Raw genomic sequence first — 18651 nt, 5'->3', positions numbered from 1 at the left:
CAGCTGCTTCCACCCCTTGTGACCCCCTCCCTCAGAGCAGTGCCTGGGCGGAGATGGCTGAACCAGCTACACCAACCCCCGGCCATTCTGACTCCCTCCCCGCAGTCAGCATCAAGAGCACGGCCAAGGGTGGCACCATCCAGCCTGAGACTTCACCGGAGAACAGGGCGAAGCCAAGCAGGGGCAGGCAGCTAGAGACTTCCCTTCCATGAGCTTGACTCAGCTGGACAATAATCTGAGCACATCCCCAGCTGCTGTCACCTCCACCTGGGGCTCGTTGCCAGGTTGGTTAGAGAAAGCGGCAGGTCTGATGATGCAAGGGGCCCAATGGGTGGCGACCAAGCGGTAAGGAAGACGCTGAGCCATCCAGCTTGCCTGATTTATTCGTTTTATTCCTAAATAAACTGCTCCAGGACAAGGTACAAAATCTCCTTTTCCCTCATGAAACAGAACACGGGATTTTCAGGGAGTGTTTTCAAGGAACCGGCTTCAAAATCCAGATTCAAGGCCTCTAATTCTAGCGCAGAGAAAATATTCAGATGTCAAGACCTCTGGGTCCCCTCTCACAGGGAGAGCCCAGGACTCCTAGGGGTCCCACCCTCTCCGGAGAGTCCCAAAGCAGCTGGGGACACCCCTAGGGAGATTGGTCCCTTAAACTGGTCCCAATCAGAAAAAGGCAGTTCTAACTCTTACAGGAGAACAAAGAAAACAGAGACAGCCATTTAACGACAAGGGGAGCATGCGGCTTTCCAGGAGCGCCAATCCTGCTTCAGTCATGTCCTTCACCAAAGGGCAGAGGTTTCCCAAACCCTCCTCCCTTGGGAGAACCATGCCTGACACACACACACACCCCTCACGGGCTCCATTCCCTGCTCCCTGCAGGCAGGGACTCTCCCTCAACGCTGACCGCGCTGGTGCACGTTGATGGTCCCCTGCCCTCTGAGAAGGCAGTGCCCAGCCCCCACTGCCGGGCAGACCAGGGAAGGTGGCTCACGCTCCCAGAAGGCCCCGCAAGTTTGATTTTGAACGTGGCTTGGCCCATCGGCCCACGGGGACGGTTCTGCAGTCCCACGGATTCCCCCCACACCTTGCTTTCCTCAGCCAGGAGAGAGACAAGTTTCCCCTCAAGCTATGGGGCATCAATCCTGCTCAGTGCTAGAGAGCTGGTGTTCCCACTGCCAAGCACAGAGGCCTGGACCCTGAAAGGTATTTCGACGCCTAATGCCCAGTGGGAGTTATACCTTTGAGGGTCCAGGCCTAAAGCACAAGCAGGGCTAAGCCTTGGGGAAATCCAGATTTCTGGCATCAAGGGCAGGACAAGTCCCTCTCCCATCCCCAGCCTGCTTGAGAAATGCCCTGACTAACAGCAGCCCCGTTAGCCGGGGTGGGGAGCGATGGGGCCGGGGAGTGTGTTACACATTCTGCACTGGATACACAGACAAAATGAACCCGGTTGGGCAGGTGCGGAGGGGCAAGGGGCTGGGGAAGGAAGCGAGGGCGGCTCAGTTGATGCTGTCCTCGTCGCTGCCCTCGCCCCGGTCGTCTTTGGTCTCGGACAGGCTGCTCTCGTCGATGTTCTCTAGCGAGTCGGCATGCTGGATGGAGAGCTCCGAGAGCGCCACGGTGGGGAGGGTGCTCTGCTCGGGGAACAGCCAGGGCTTGAAGTGAGGGTTGTGCTTCTGCTTCCAGTCGGGGTACTTGAGGCAGGCTTTGTACATCTTCTTCATGGCCTGGGGGCGAGTGGGCAGAGAAGGCAGGAGACAGGTCAGAGCCGCTCGAGCCATCAGCGAGCGAGGCATCTGCACCTAGGGTGGCAGATTTGGCCACTGGGTGCTACTCAAGCGTGGGCTGGCTGCCCCTCCACCGTGATGGAGGGTCATCCGGGTCCAACCTGCCGGCCTAGGCCTATGAGGAGCGGGGAGTACGCTCAAGCTTTGCTGAAGGCTGCAGATAGTCTAGAGCGGCCTCTGGTCAGAGCCAAGGCTAGGAAACAACTAGGGACCGGTGCAGGCTGCATCTTCCCACCTGGATGCATGGCATCCCATGTCACGGCTGCCATCTTCCCACCTGGATGCTTTCTGCAGCCAGTGTGGGCCTCAACCCTGGCTTAAGAGGGGCAGCGTTGCTGACTGAATCAACCGTGGTGCCTCGAGCCCATCCACAAGGCATGGCATCGACCAACGAGCCCGACGGCATCCTCGACAGAGCACCGGAGGGTAAGCGACTCCTCCCCAGCCCAAGTAGGCAGGGATTGAAGTCCCTTGGGTGACCTATGTGAACTGGGCGGTGGGGTCTCATCCTAGTTAAGGGAGAAGCATAACCGGACACCGAAGGCAGCCATGTCCAGTGGGGGTGTCTCTGGCTGCAATCTGCCTTCTACCCCACCCACGTCACCAGAACCACTCTTACCAAGAACCTGTGGTTGAACTGGACCCTCTTTTAGAAAGCCACCCCACCCTACCGCCACGCGATGACTTCACCACTGCCCCGGAGCAGCAGGTCCAGTGCTTGGTGACCCTCACTCTTTGAGATCTCCAATTTCCATCTGGGACATTTTCTAATCTCAATTGCCAGCCTCTGGATCTCATCGCGCCTTGGTCTGCTGGGATAAAGGGCATACTGACACCCAGCATCTTCTCCCTGGGTTGCTACTTCTAGACTATGATGGATTCACCTCTTCACCAGCTCTCGGGTGAAATGGATGGATGGTGGCTAACACAAAGGTAGCAAAGCCAGCCAGCCAAGAGGCAGAAATCACTGGGGCTCTAATTAAACCATGGGGTCAGTAGCAGGTATCTCCATTTGCCATCATCCATCACTCTCGGGCACTGTTCCAGGCAGAGGCTGGAGGTGACAGATTCCTGAACAGCTTCACCACCTGAGCTAAGGCATTAAGTGCTGGGCTGATGGCAAACCAAAGCGACCACATGATAGCGAAGACTTGAGAGCGTCCTACAGCCGGCCACGTATGCCAGGTCTGTGGACGTGACAGCTACAATCCAGAGCCAGGAGATCAGGGTATCCCAGAAGAGGAGGAGAGCACCCGACGCCTACAGCGAGAGACATGATCATGGGATAGAATCGATAGCCAGGCCAGACTGGGACACTTACCTTTGGAGCCAGAAACTGAGACGATTTGTTCACCACCCACTTAGGCAAAGAACCTACATAACAGAGACAAGAAGAATGAGGCAGAGACCTGATACCACAGCTAGTCCGCACAGTACATCCTCAAATGCCTTGGAGATGACCGCCGGTTTGGCCAACACCAGGGATTGAACCACGAACCTCCAAAGCTAGAAGAATGAGCTGCTACAGCTTGAGCTAAAGAACTGAAGCTCTGTAGCTGGGACTGTAGAAGACTCAGTTCCTCTGTGGATCAGCACAGAGGGGGACCTGTAACACACTCCCAGTGGGTTAGACCTTCACAGAGCGGCAGTGAGCCAATTCCAGCCCTTAGCACAATTGGGGTCTGAAGAAAGCCATTCTGGGAGGGGTCATTCATAGAATAGTCTGCTTGAGGGATGGCACAGGTCAAGACCACCTTGATAGCAAGCAGCCGTGGAGGAAGCAGGAGGGGTGAAGGAGGAGGAGGTCAGGAGATGAAAGGGTGGTAGATGGCAGAGTAAGTCTGAGACGGAGTGACCATTCTAGAGCATGCAGGAGAGGGGCGGTGGGGCCGGGGTCTGCCTATCTCCCTGAGCACCGCTGTAAAGGGAGCCCCTCGCTCTAAGCAGAACTGCAGTCTGCACCTGGCAGGGCCCTGGGATTTTACACCCAGGGAGTTTCCCTTATGCTGCTCAAAATGAACTCTTTCCTTGAAGAGATGGTACCACTCAAGTGCACCAGGGAGGGTGCTACAGCAGGGCCTCAGCGATGCGGTTTACTCCGCAGCTTCCCACCACAGACAGACGCCTCCCCTCAAAAGAGGCAAGATTGGCAAGGAGGGAGCAGGGTTTTCTCGGCTAGCGGCAAATCTAGCTGGGATTTCCATCTGAGACCTGCGAACCAGCAGGGTTCTGCTCTCAGGTTCCCTGCACAAATCTCCTAGGCCTCGCAAGGCTTTAGGCTTATTAGGCTCAGTGCAATAGAACTGTATATTCTGCAGAGCATCCCTCAGCCGCCCAGTGCCCTGAGAGGATTGGCCGTAAGTTAAGAGACGGGAGAAGATTTTCCGACAAGAGGGAGAACTAATTAGAGATACAGGGAGACTTCTACAGAGGGCGGGAGCTGCACCAGAGACGGATGCTCCCCCCCACACGCTGGCGAGGCAGTGGGGGTTTAGTGACAGACAGGGATACTGAAATGAACAGGGAGGTCAAGGGACGAGGCGATGTGGTTACAGCTCTTTGGACCTGCGAGCAATAGAAAGTGGCGGGGAAAGCGTCTGATAGGGCCTTGCAGCCCCTCGGAGCCAGCACCACCCCAGGCCGCGCGATTACCTTTGGGGTCAACCTGGGCAAGGTAGGTGATGGAGCAGCTCTTGGCTCCTCTCCCCTGGATCAAGTAGCCTGTCTGGATGGACACCGCTCTCACCAGGTCTTTCCTTGGCGGGTATTTCTGCAGAGAGGGGGCAAGGGGAACAGAAACAGGCTGTTTGTGACAAGGAAGGGACTGGATAATGCACCCTCAGCTGGGCAGTCAGAGGGTCCATTGGCAAGCAGCCCAGGCCTAGCCCCTCCATCCCCAGAGCTAGGGGGAGCTGCCTCCCAGTGGGGTCAACTCAAGACAGGGCTGTTCACTCACCCTGTGTTACACATACTCTGAGGGCCTTAGCTCAGCCAGAACCCAGAGCCCAAACCCTGCAGGCTTAGCAGGTGGTGGAAGAGGACAGGAGCTCTGCTACTGAAATCAGGGGACGCAGGATTAGACCCTGTGTCTTTATATCAGGGGCTGGAGCAAAAGCCCAGAAGTCCCAACTTTGGGGCACCCTGGAAACAGATTCCCGTTTTGTGGCTCGACTCCGTGGAGGATTCAGAGCGTTGGTGGGCGAGGGAGCAGTGGTGCTGCTGGACAGCTGAGCCGGGGGGCCGCCGTTCCGACCCACGGCTCTCCCTGCTGCCCAGGCCAGGCCTCTCCTAAGCAGCTAGGATCAAGGGGGCCAGATTATGTGCCGGTTTTATGACCTACGTGGACGGGCAATAAACCGAGACCATTAAATCCAGCCCCGCAGAGCTGAAAGCCTATCGCATGACTTAACCCCCCAGAGACCCTTTCCCTACGGAACAACAGTGCGCCACGAGGCACGGTCGGTAGCGTAAGCACCAGGGCTTCCAGCTGCATTGTGAAGATACTAATAGCGAGTCATGCCTGTGCAATACTGCCCTCTACTGGACAGGGTAAGGTGCCCAGCTGCGTGTCAGAGGCCACGTTATATAGGAGTTAACGGAGAGTCTCCCTTAGGCCCCTGTCGCTTGAACTATCCTTTGGAGCAGGAGGACCCGAGCTCCAGCCCTGCTGCGAGGTTCCACGTGACCCTGGGGAGTCAGGACTTCTTGGTCGTGAGAGTCCTGGGTGACCAAAGCGTCGTTAGGACAGCTGAGGCTTCTGGGGTTCCTTTCACATGCAGCCATCTCTAGTGCGCTAAGGCCCCAGCAGTCCTCGGCTTGCTGCACGACAGCAAGGAGGGGGCGCGTTCGGGAGAGGACACTGGGGGCAAACCCTGGTCTTAGGGGATTTTTAATGCCTCGCAGAGTCGCCCTGCCAGGCTTTCGGCCTGTGATGCTGGGGCTCATGTGGGGTTGTCGCCTCCTGTGTCCTACTGAGCCAGTGCTGCAGGCAAGGTCCCCGATCCCTTCCGACCGCCCAGCTCCGTCCATCCCGCCTCCCGGCTGGTCAGTGGCGGGCAGGGCACTCACGGGGTGTTTGACCGAGTAGTTCATGATGATGTAATCGGCCCCCGTGGGCAGCCAGGAGCGCAGGGTGATGACGTCTCTGTTCTTCAGGGGCTTGGGGCACTTCCCTGGGAAGGGAGATGGGGAAGAAGAAAGGGGATCTGGCTCTTGAGTTGGGATAAAAGACTTACCCCACCCAATTCCTCAGGAGCTAGGGGAGACAGAGGGGTGTTCTCTGTGTCGCTAAACAGTCCCAGATCCTCCTGCCCCGTCAGCCCCCTGCTAGTATCCATCTCCAGACAGGCCCAGGTCCCCCCCATTGGCCCCACACTAAACACCCATTCCGAGACAGGCCCAAGTCCCAGATCTCCCATCAGCCCCATACTAGTATCCATTCCCAGACCCCCCCTCTCCCATCGCCCCCACCCGGATACATTCCCCGGACCTTTTCTTTATCTGAGCATTTATGTTGTGCTTCTTCTCAGGATGCTCAGGTCCCACATCCCCACACCACTAACCCTCCCCACCCCCTACGATCCCTTGCCCCCATCTCCAGCCTTTCAGCAGGGGACAACTGTGTCCCCTCAATGTCCCTAGCCCCGCTCCCTCCTTGCTGGTGGTTCCATTCAGGCTAAATGCAGCGGATCAGGCTCACTGGAGACGACTGAACGGACGCTGTCCGAACCCCGGGCACAGCCTGGTGCTCAAGTCAAGCCCCTCCAGAGCGCCCCGCTAACCAGCCCCATCCGCTACAGCAGCCGCTGAGCACTAATGCTGCACGGATTTTCGGGGAGTGGGGGGGGCTCTCTTCCCCTGGGGCCCACTCCCCCCGGCTCCTCACAGGCGTAGTAGCCCACGTCCGAGTTGACGGTCAGCTTCCCAATGTCGAAGGTCTCGATGACATTCGTGTCCCACTTTTTCCGGTACTCGATGTCGTGCAGCACGTCGTACAGCGTGTCCGCGGCGATGTCCTTGCACTCCATCCTGCACTGCAGAGACAGACCGGGTGAGAACCTGACACAGGCAAAAAGGGCCACCGTCCCGCTCAGGGCCGACACCTGGTATCCTACAGGACCGGCTTGGCCTGGCCCACAGACTGCAAGCTGTTGCGGGCACAGACCTGCGAAGGCAGGGAAATATTTGCAGATCAGAGAGGAAGGACAAGCCAGGGGTTAGGCACCAAACTAGGACTCGAACCCAGGTCTCCCATGTTCCCCCCTCCCCTTGCTCTGCCTCTGTGACAGGGGGCAAGTCACTTAGACACTGCATGCCTCAGTTTCCCATCTGTACAATGCTCTGCCCCAGGCACTGAAGATTGTGAAGTGCTCCAATACGGTGGCAATGGGTGTCATACACATGGCAGATAAACAGCATGAGGAGGGCTGATCTAACCCGTTACCCCCTCCAGAAGCTTTCAGCGAGCCGCACACATCTCACCCCATGGGCTCTACACAGGTGTGATCCATCTCATGGGACAAGGAGCTGGGGGGCACCTCCAAGGCGTGGCTCCCGCTCGCAGAGCCCAGTGATGGAGTGTGACGGTCACGAATGCAGGTCACTGGCTAACACCAATATTCTGAATCGAGAACGCACCGCAAGGCCAATCGGGTTATTTAGACCAGTTTCCCCCCCAGACGTCCCGTGTCGATCAGCCCATTTGAAGCCCAGCCCCCTTTCCAGAGGGTTGACGAATGTAAGTGCCCCCCGCCCTTCCAGTCAATCAAGCCCATAGCAGAATCATTTTCTTTTGCGGGCACTGACCAGGGCCTCGGGGTTCCTGGCACCCTACAAACGAATAACTGGATCCAAGCCTCGCGGCCGCTAGCTCCCTCTTGGGTCACAAAGTCTGTATTGCACTGCCTCACTCAGGCCCTATGCAGCTTCCATCAGATACAGCAAGTCTCTGGCAAAGGAACCGGGAGCTGTCTCGTCCCGAGTCTCGCCATAAACCGGGAACATCACTGGGGTCGGACAGGAGGAGACTGAAGAGCTTTGAAGATCAACAGCTGGCTACGGAGCAGCACTACTTCCCAAAGGATGCCCCCCCACCCCCACCAGGCCAGCAGTGTAGCAGCTGTGATCAGAGGGTATTAAACAGAGGAGCGACTGCAGAGCTTCAACGCGGAAATCCACACCACACGACAACGTCCAGCTGGAGTCTTTGATTTAAGAGCCGACAGAGAGCGGGGTGTGCGCCATTTCGCAGGATTAACGTATGCGTATAGAAGGCCTGTCTCTCCCAGCACTTCATAGCTGGGCACAGGCAGGGATCTCCTCCCTCACCACTGAAATGCAGCCAGCTCTGGGGAGGAACGTGGCAGCAGTTTAGCAACGCAGAAGCTACAGACCCGGTTAGGAGAGGTGGTGAAGAATGCTGTACCCCACTGAAGGCAGGGCAAGGGGTAGTTAGAGCAAGGTGGGGTGCAGTCCCATATCATTAGTTAGGATATTCAGCCAGGACACTGGAGCCAACATCCCTGCTCTTGGGAAAACAGTATGAAATCGGATATTTAAGTCCTTAAGAACGTCAGCAGCACAAACACCCGCTGCGGCCAGGCTGGGCCACTATTTTGTACAGATTCCAGCGAGAGGGAAGCCACCTACTGAATCCCCCGCACTGCTCCCTGCGGTACCTGGATTTTCCTGCCCAACTCCTGTCCATATATTGACCCGGCCTGACTACTTAGCGCGCGAGATCTGATGAAAACACAGCCGATGGCTGCAGCATCTTAGAACCCAAGACTCCGGACAAGTCACATGCTCCGTCAATGGCTCTTTGGCTCACAGCAACAAAACCATCCTCGCCATAGGGTGGCTGGAGTTAAATTTCCCTCACCCTCTCTCTGTCCATCCCATCAGGAGTGGAGGGAGGCGAAAATGCCTTCTAAATCCTCTCCCCCTGAACGGCAAAGCTCAACTGCCTGAAGTCAGCAGCCTCAGAGTTTGTTCGATCAATTAGATAATCAAAGCCGGAATGTGACCCAAACCCAGAGCGGGCACAACGGGGTCAGAGGCAGGTTTAATTGATCAAAATACAAAGCGTCAGCTCCTCTCTGCCTCCCCTTCGCTGTCTGTGGTAACCATCATACAGACGGTAGCCAGCAGATCCTCTGAACCCCAGGCAGGCAGATCTGATTATCCCCATTTTATGGCCAGAGAAGCAGAGGCCCTGGGAGGTTCAGTAACGTCAGGGACCAAAGGGCAAGGCCGTGGCAGGACAGGGATCAGGACGTGATCTCCCAGCACAATTATGGGTACGTCTACACAGCAGCTGGAGTGAGCAGTCCAGCCCAGCTCGACAGACTTGTGCCAAGAACAGCCGCGATGTTGTCACGCCGGCAGAGGCCCGAGCTGGCCACCTTAGCTCGGAGCTGGCAGGCAGGGTGGATCCGACCCTTCGCCAATGCCCACACTGTTATTTTCCATGCATTTGCACAAGCCCTGCTGGCTCATGTCCGCTGGCCCAGGCTGAGAGGCTCACGCCCAGCTATGGCGCAGCCGTGCCTTAAAAGGGCCAACACAACCCTGGGGCGTATAAGGCGAGGCACAGCAAGTCGGAGCTGGGCGAGGGTGTCACCTCTGCATACGGCATCAGCGTTCCTGGAGTGCTGGGTACGGCTCTGGGGTCTGCGTCTCAAAAAGGAGGTGGAAAAAATCGGAAAGGCTTCGGAGAAGAGCTACAAGAACGATTTGAGGTCAGGAAAATCCATCTGCCTTATAGCGAGCGAGTCAAGCAGCTCGATTTAGCTCATTCCACAGAAGGATCAGAGGTCACTTGATCACGGAGTCTTAGTACCTCCTAGGGGAGAAGATTTGATAGCCATGGGCTCTTTGATCTAACAGAAAAGAGCCAGTGAGAGCCAATGGCTAGGAGCTGAAGGTAGATAAAAGTTTGTGCCTTACTGCTCATCCGAATTTAACGATCGGAACAACTTAGGAAGGGAGATGGCGGATCCTCCATCATCTGGAGTCTTTACATCAAGACAGGAGGTCGTTCTAGGAGCTCTGCTCTAGCTCCACCAGAAGCTATGGGCTTGATGCAGGAATTACGGGGGCAGGTCTCCGGCTTGTGCTACGCAGGAGGTCAGACTAGATGACCATAATGGTCCCTTCTGGCCTTCAAAATCTACCAGCTTGGGAATCCCTGGCCCCCAGGCCTCTGTTCCGACCACTCAACCTCCAAACCTCTCTCCTCCAACTGGCATCCAGAAATGCCCCGCCCTCCTTCCAGCCACCCACACCACAGGACATGGGGTAGTTCACGGCCCACAGGATGTCACAGGGACAGGCAGGGTGCGTTAATTATAGGGTCTGTTTTGGTGACTCCCACTCAAATAGCTGGCGGGGGGGCGGAAGATGGACAGGGTGCCCTCAGGAAACACCCATCTCCCCATTGCATTAGCAGTGTCCCATAGCGGACACCCCGACAGATTCCTCAGCGCAGAACCCCAGCCAGGCCTTCTCCTCCGAGCCCTCCCCCACCTCGCTCCCAGCCTTCCCTTGCACGGATGCCCCTCTGTTCCAAGGCCCCGACCCCACTGCCACCGCCAGCAGCAGATAAACTCTCCGAACTCGGTCCCCGAGAACAGGCTGTCAGAGGATCAGTCCCTTTCAGCAGCAAGTTCTCCGGGCCGCGGCGCTCCGGGGGCGTGGGTGTGCGATGGAGGTCTCGGCTGCTCAGAAGCCACCTGCCCCAGGAACACCGACTGCACGGAATCGCTTTGCTCGTCCCCGAGGGAGGCCGGGGGGCAAGGCTGCCTTTGCCAGAACTGCCCAGGCACATCGCCGGGCAGCACGCCCCCGACAGCCCCGGGAGAGACCCGCACCCTGGCTAAGATAGTGCTCCAGCAACGCTGCGCCCTGGCCGGTCGATCAGCCACCGGGACCACACCCGTGACCTCGGCTTCGGCGCACACGCGGCTCGGCTGGGCGAGCAGAGAGAGCTCGGTAAGCGCACGCTGTCGCGGGCTCTGTGGCCCAGCCACCACTTCCGGGAGACAGCACTGCGTGGAGCGGGTTACTCCCAACCTTGACGCTGCAGCGGTGGAAGATCAGAAAAACCCCTGTGTAGACACAGCCGAGTTGATGCGTCACCCGGCCCGAGGAGATCACCAGCCCCTGGCGGCCTGCAGCTGAGAGTCTCTCCTAAGACGAAAGCCCACAGAGAAGGACTAGAACTGCGCAGGCCTGAATTAGGAGCGCCCAACAACTGCACCTGCTGCATCAGAGGACAGGTGGGCTCCCGTGTAGGACAAGGACATCGCTAAGGAGAATGGGTGAGCCAAGTTCTGGCTTTACCCCCACGGACGGTGCAGAGTCGGGAGGCAGAGACATGTAGTCATGCAACCCTCTACGCTTTGCGGCCACGGTAAGTCACTGTGTGGGACCCACGCAGCAGACGATTGCAGAGGAGGGACCCCTCATCAGAGGTTCCTCACGGGAGGGCGAGGAGGGCTGGGGTGACTACCAGCACTGAGAGGCAGTCTTGCCTAGTGACTGCAGCACTCGAGTGGGACGCAGGAGACCTGGGTTCATTGCTCTGCCACTGGCCGACCAGGTGACGGCCCCTCGGTGCCTCAGGTTCCCCATCTGTAAGAGAGGAGGATGATTCGGACTCTCTTTGGAAAGCTTTCTTTGAGGTCTGCTGATGAAAAGGAGTGCTACGTAAGAGCTAGAGATTATGATTATGATTATTACAAAGAGAAGGCAGGCGAGAGTTGGGGTGCCTGGTAGGGCTGAAGTCTAAATATCACAATGTGCTGCTCTGGTTTGTATTAATCCTGTTAATTGGGGTCACTAAACTCTCCTGAACACACACCATGAAGGGAGGGGACAGACAGACGAACTTCCTCTGCGATAGATTTCCTGTACCAAGCACAGGCTAATGTCTGGAGCTAGCCACTCAGATACCATGGCAATGAAGGACCAGAGAACCAGATCAGACTAGACAGCTGGAAATAAAAAGGACGTTCCTAATGAAGTGCGTGCTCCTAGTTCAGCCAGCCAACGCCAAAACCTTTCATCTTCCAGCCCCAGCCACTATGAAGAGTGGATCCCTGCTGGTGCTCAGGGAGAGGGCTAAGAAGCGAGCTGTAAAATTGCCCCAGGATTACCACTATTACTACTTACAGTCGAGATTTGACTCTTCGATAAACCTGGGGCAATCCTTCGTTGTCACTCGCTTTGATCCCACAAGGTTAGGGCTAGAAACTCAGACAGATCAGGACAAAACCACTGAAATGGGGGGGTTGGAGGGGGGTGGGACAGCGACGCAGGAATTGTAGTGCCAGGTCGCTCGATGGACGGTAGTCAGCATGCATGCAGCGTGAGGCGGCCCGGAACTCACAAGATTGGGGCGCTAAGGCAAGGGGTATTTGCTCGGGTCAATACAGAGAGAGTCACGGCCACATGTTCTTCCCGTGGAGGCCAGCACATTTATCACAGCTGTTCTTTCCCTAAGTGATTGCTGCAAAAGAATAGCAGGGGTCTTGAGACGATTCCACGTGGCGTGGGACCGACACCCGCACAGCAAAGCGGAAATAAACACAGCCACCACCAAGAGATGCTCGGGAGGAAGAAAGAGACTCCAGACACACAATTAGACTGAAGGGGCAGACCTCCTTGCAGCTCCGAAGGAACACAGGAGCGAGGTAGTTTTACAACCCAGCAGATGGCGAGAAACCAACGCACTTTGTGCCATGATGTGGAACAGAAGCTGCCAGATGACAGGATGGGAACAGCAGGGCTGCAAGGAGAGGTGACTCAGTGCTAGGAGTCACATGTCTAGGCAGAGGAAAGACAAACAGCCAACATAACCTGCCCCCAAGTCGGTATCTGGAAAGCAAAGAACCACCTAGGAGCAAACAGGAGCTGGACGAAATCTCAGCTCACGCTGTGGGGCTGCTATGGAAAAGCCGGTGGTGTTCTCACAGGCATAGCACTGGAACAAATCTGCAGTCTGCTAGAACTGCATGTGAATCAGGATGCTGCACACCCTGCTCAGAGCTTCACAGCCACGGAGGGAATGGAAATCAGGTCCTCCTGCTTCAGAAGTCACGGGGCCCTCACGCTTGCAGCTAAGGGGGAATCTCTTTCTGCTGTTGGCTGTATAGGGCCTGTGACACACAGATGGGTAGTTCTGAATCTTCCCAGAAGAGGGAAGTGGTACAGACACTATTCAGTTCCTTGCAAAATATTCAGATCGTATACTGAAATTGGAAGGGGATAGTGTGACCCATGGTGTCTGGGGCAGCCCTCACTGGAAATGCCGAGGTCAGGGCAGGCTGCAAAAAGAAGGAGAGCAGATACTGTTAGTCCCAAGACTGGTGGGTGAAGTTAAACTCCCCAGCCAGTCACAAACTGTGTGTCTGATCTCCACACTGGCTATCAAGAAGCTGAAAGAAGAAATCACACAGCCCCCTTATTGCATTCCTGTTCTCTGGCTCCCAATCAGCACCTGGGCCCAGTACAGTGAGAAGTTAATTTAAAAACTCTGCTCACATATACAAAATGTTCTTCTGACCCCAGAGGGTCAGCCATATTACCAGGTCAGTACAGGTTTGGATCTTACCCCAAATACCACGCTGCCGGCCAGTCCTTTAGAGTCTAAAACTGAAGGTTTATTATAAAGAAAAAAGAAAAGAGAGTTGTTAAATGGTAACGCAGTCGCATACATAGACCCCTGCAACTCCATGGGTACTCGCTTTATAGCCGTACACCATTTCTGTGGATAGCAGCTAGGGTTGCCAACTTTCTAATTCCGGAAAACTGAACACCCCTGCCCCGCCCCGCCCCCTGCCCTGAGCCCCATCCCACACTCACTCCACCCCCCTGCTCCGTTAGAACCACACATCACAGCTGCAATGGGTCCATCGAAGGCCCACTCCTGAAGCCCAAATACTAATCCATGGAGCACAACCACAGACATGCAGATACCTATACTCTCCAGATACCTATATCAATAAATCTGTAGAAACTGACTCTCACACCTACAGGCCTGTCAAGGTTCCTCCCCCACTCTGAACTCTAGGGTACAGATGTGGGGACCTGCATGAAAAACCTCCTAAGCTTATCTTTACCAGCTTAGGTCAAAACTTCCCCAAGGTACAAAGTATTCCACCCGTGGTCCTTGGAATGGCCGCTACCACCACCAAACTAATACTGGTTACTGGGGAAGAGCTGTTTGGACGCGTCTTTCCCCCCAAAATACTTCCCAAAACCCTGCACCCCACTTCCTGGACAAGGTTTGGTAAAAAGCCTCACCAATTTGCCTAGGTGACTACAGACCCAGACCCTTGGATCTTAAGAACAATGAACAATCCTCCCAACACTTGCACCCCCCCTTTCCTGGGAAATGTTGGATAAAAAGCCTCACCAATTTGCATAGGTGACCACAGACCCAAACCCTTGGATCTGAGAACAATGAAAAAACATTCAGTTTTTTACAAGAAGACTTTTAATAGAAAATAGAAGTAAATAGAAATGAAGAAATCCCCCCTGTAAAATCAGGATGGTAGATATCTTACAGGGTAATTAGATTCAAAAACATAGAGAACCCCTCTAGGCAAAACCTTAAGTTACAAAAAGATACACAGACAGAAATAGTTATTCTATTCAGCACAATTCTTTTCTCAGCCATTTAAAGAAATCATAATCTAACACATACCTAGCTAGATTACTTACTAAAAGTTCTAAGACTCCATTCCTGGTCTATCCCTGGCCAAGCACAGCATACAGACAGACACAGACCCTTTGTTTCTCTCCCTCCTCCCAGCTTTTGAAAGTATCTTGTCTCCTCATTGGTCATTTTGGTCAGGTGCCAGCGAGGTTACCTTTAGCTTCTTAACCCTTTACAGGTGAGAGGAGCTTTCCCCTGGCCAGGAGGAATTTCAAAGGTGTTTACCCTTCCCCTTATATTTATGACACGCCCCCCAAATCTCAGCTAGGGTGAAACACTGGCTGGGATTTCTTCCTGGAGCTCTAGGAAAAACAGAGTTAATAAGACACATGCATCTCTAAATATACTACCAAGTACATAAAGACTAACAATATTTTCCACATCTTAAGGACGATTTTAACCAGTTGATTCTGGGAAACTTTCACGGGAGAGTGCATCAGCCACTTTGTTAGAAGCTCCTGAGATGTGTTGGATGTCGAAATCAAAATCTTGGAGAGCTAAACTCCACCGAAGAAGTTTTTTGTTAGTTTCTTTGACGGTGTGAAGCCATTTTAGTGCAGCATGGTCGGTTTGCAGGTGGAAACGCCGTCCCCAAACATATGGGCGTAGCTTTTCCAGAGCGTAGACAATGGCATAACATTCTTTTTCAGTGACTGACCAGTTGCTTTCCCTCTCAGACAGTTTTTTGCTGAGAAACACTACAGGGTGGAATTCTTGATCAGGTCCTTTCTGCATTAAAACTGCTCCCACACCACGCTCGGATGCATCTGTGGTTACTAGGAACGGTTTGTCAAAGTCTGGGGCCCTTAGTACAGGGTCAGACATGAGTGTCGCTTTAAGCTTGTTAAAGGCCTTCTGACACTTTCCGGTCCACTGAACAGCATTTGGCTGTTTCTTTTTGGTTAGGTCTGTCAGTGGGGCAGCGATTTGGCTGTAGTGCGGTACAAATCGTCTGTAATAACCAGCCAAGCCTAAGAAGGATTGAACCTGTTTCTTTGACTTTGGGACAGGCCACTTTTGGATAGCATCCACTTTGGCCTGTAGGGGGCTGATAGTTCCTTGACCCACCTGGTGTCCAAGGTAAGTCACTCTGTTTAGGCCTATTTGACACTTCTTAGCCTTAACAGTTAGTCCTGCCTCCCTTATGCGCTCAAGGACTTTTTGTAGATGTTCCAGGTGGTCTGCCCAGGAATCCGAAAATATGGCCACATCATCAAGGTAGGCGACTGCATATTCTCCTAATCCCGCTAGGAGACCATCTACAAGTCTTTGGAAAGTGGCGGGTGCATTTCGCAGCCCGAAAGGGAGTACATTAAATTCATACAGCCCGAGATGTGTGATGAAGGCTGACCTTTCCTTGGCAGATTCATCTAGCGGTACCTGCCAGTACCCCTTTGTTAAGTCCAAGGTAGAGATGAACTGGGCCCGTCCCAGTTTCTCTAACAGTTCATCTGTGCGGGGCATTGGATAGTTGTCTGGGCGAGTTACAGCATTTAGCTTACGGTAGTCCACGCAAAAACGTATTTCCCCATCTGGTTTGGGAACTAGAACCACTGGAGATGCCCATGCACTTTCAGAGGGGCGGATTACACCCATCTGTAACATATCCTGGATCTCCCGTTCTATAGCAGTTTTAGCTTGAGGAGACACCCGGTAAGGTTGGACCCTAATTGGGTGAGCATTACCTGTGTCAATGGAGTGGTATGCCCGTTCAGTCAGTCCTGGGGTGGCTGAGAACGTTGGCGCGTAGCTAGTGCACAGCTCCTGGATCTGCTGTCGCTGCATACGCCCAAGGGTCATGGAGAGGTTCACCTCTTCCACACCACCAGCACATTTCCCTTCGTAGTAGACACCTTCAGGCCACTCAGCATCATCTTCTCCCTGGGCTGTAAACTGACAAACCTTTAATCCTCTGGAATAAAAGGGCTTTAGAGAATTAATATGGTACACCTTAGGCTTTCGGTTGGAGGTGGGGAATGCTATGAGATAATTAACAGCTCCCAGGCGCTCCTGGACCGTGAATGGCCCTTCCCACGATGCTTCCATTTTATGGGCCTGGAGCGCCCTTAAGACCATGACCTGGTCTCCTACTTTGAAGGAACGCTCTCTGGCATGTTTATCATACCAGGCTTTTTGCTCTTTTTGAGCATCCTGTAAGTTTTCTTTAGCAAGGGCTAAAGAGGTTCGGAGGGTGTTTTGTAGGTTGGTTACAAAGTCCAGAATGTTAGTTCCTGGAGAAGGTGTAAATCCCTCCCATTGCTGCTTCACCAACTGCAATGGCCCCTTAACCTCACGGCCATATACAAGTTCAAATGGGGAAAACCCTAAACTGGGATGTGGTACAGCTCTGTAGGCAAAGAGCAACTGCTGCAACACTAGGTCCCAATCATTGGAGTGCTCATTTACGAATTTACGTATCATGGCCCCCAAAGTTCCATTAAACTTCTCCACCATGCCATTTGTTTGATGGTGGTAAGGAGTGGCAACCAAGTGATTTACCCCATGAGCTTCCCAAAGGTTTTTCATAGTTCCTGCCAGGAAATTAGTCCCTGCATCTGTGAGGATGTCGGAGGGCCAACCTACCCTGGCAAAAATGTCTGCTAGTGCCTGGCATACACTTTTAGCCCTGGTGTTGCTTAGAGCTACTGCTTCCGGCCATCGGGTGGCAAAATCCATGAAAGTCAGTATGTACTGCTTTCCTCTGGCTGTCTTTTTCGGAAAAGGACCCAGAATATCCACAGCTACTCGCTGAAATGGAACTTCAATGATGGGGAGTGGTTGTAGAGGGGCTTTGACCTGGTCTTGGGGTTTTCCCACTCTTTGGCACACCTCACAAGACTGGACATAGGTAGAAACATCCTTGCCCATTCCCTCCCAGTGGAATGACCCCCCCAAACGGTCTTTGGTCCTGTTCACCCCAGCATGGCCACTAGGGTGATCGTGGGCTAAGCTCAAGAGCTTGGCCCGGTATTTAGTTGGAACTACCAACTGTCTCTGAGGATGCCAGTCTTCCTGGTGTCCACCAGAAAGAGTTTCCTTGTATAAAAGTCCTCTTTCTACAACAAACCTGGATCGATTAGAAGAGCTGAGAGGCGGTGGGTTGCTCCGTGCCGCTGTCCAAGCTCTCTGGAGGCTTTCATCTGCTTCCTGTTCGGTCTGGAACTGTTCCCTTGATGCTGGAGACATCAGTCCCTCATTGGATTGTGGACCTAGGCTTGGTCCCTCTGGAAGCAATATAGGGGATGGAGCTGTTTCTGTTGACTGTGAACCGCTCTCCGCTGGTGCACTATTTTGGGATTCAGGCTCCGGCTGAGCCTCTTGTGTAGGGTTATCGGCTGCTGCCAGTTCAGGTTCAGTGGGGCCCTCTGGTGTTGAGGTTGCAAGTACTGGATTCAGTGCTGACACAGGGTCTGGTGTTGGTTGTTCGGCTGGTTCCGGTTCTGGGACTGGTTCCGTCTGGGTCTCTGGGACTGGATCCACTACTGCTGTTGCAGACATTGGCCTAAGGTCCAGGTCCATCACCTCTGACTGGGTCCTGATAGCAGTTTCCGGAACAGAGCTAGGCCTCACGGCTTGTTTAGCCTGGCTGCGGGTGACCGTTCCCACCCTCTTGGCCTGCTTCACATGATTGGCCAAGTCTTCCCCCAACAGCATGGGGATGGGATAATCATCATAGACTGCAAAAGTCCACATTCCTGACCAGCCCTTGTACTGGACAGGCAACTTGGCTGTAGGCAAATTGAAAGAGTTGGACTTGAAGGGTTGAATCGTCACTTGGATCTCTGGGTTGATTAAATTGGGGTCCACTAAGGAAGCATGGATAGCTGACACTTGTGCTCCGGTGTCCCTCCACGCGGTGACCTTCTTCCCGCCCACACTCACAGTTTCCCTCCGCTCTAAGGGTATCTGGGAAGTATCTGGGCCTGTGGACCTCTGGTGTGATTCCGGTGCAATGAACTGTAATCTGTTGGGGTTCTTGGGGCAGTTGGCCTTTACATGCCCCAGCTCGTTACATTTAAAACATCGTCCAGCTGACGGGTCACTGGGGCGAGGAGGGTTGCTGGAGAACGGGGTGGCAGGACGATAAGGGGTCTGGAGGGTTCTTTGGGAGGTAGGTGGGGCCTTGGGCGGCCCCCGGTA

The 18651-nt window shown here is 54.3% G+C and overlaps 1 protein-coding gene across 1 annotated transcript in view; it reads right to left on the bottom strand.

The window, feature by feature from the left end:
* Nucleotides 1-371: 371 nt before the first annotated feature.
* STARD10 (StAR related lipid transfer domain containing 10) overlaps nucleotides 372-18651 on the bottom strand; it is a 55587-nt gene continuing 37307 nt past the window's right edge. Inside the window, exons 2-6 of the mRNA XM_077830924.1 lie at nucleotides 6676-6823; nucleotides 5859-5962; nucleotides 4443-4560; nucleotides 3112-3164; nucleotides 372-1730 (exon numbers count right to left, since the gene is read on the bottom strand). Of these exons, the coding sequence (XP_077687050.1) occupies nucleotides 1503-1730; nucleotides 3112-3164; nucleotides 4443-4560; nucleotides 5859-5962; nucleotides 6676-6823 (651 nt within the window). The 3' untranslated portion in view covers nucleotides 372-1502. The remainder of the gene's footprint in view (nucleotides 1731-3111; nucleotides 3165-4442; nucleotides 4561-5858; nucleotides 5963-6675; nucleotides 6824-18651) is intronic.

Source organism: Eretmochelys imbricata, chromosome 1 (assembly GCF_965152235.1).
Source record: "Eretmochelys imbricata isolate rEreImb1 chromosome 1, rEreImb1.hap1, whole genome shotgun sequence".
NCBI classification, from domain to species: Eukaryota; Metazoa; Chordata; order Testudines; family Cheloniidae; genus Eretmochelys; species Eretmochelys imbricata.
Note: the sequence above shows the minus strand (reverse complement) of the source record. Positions and strands in the feature narration are given on the sequence as shown.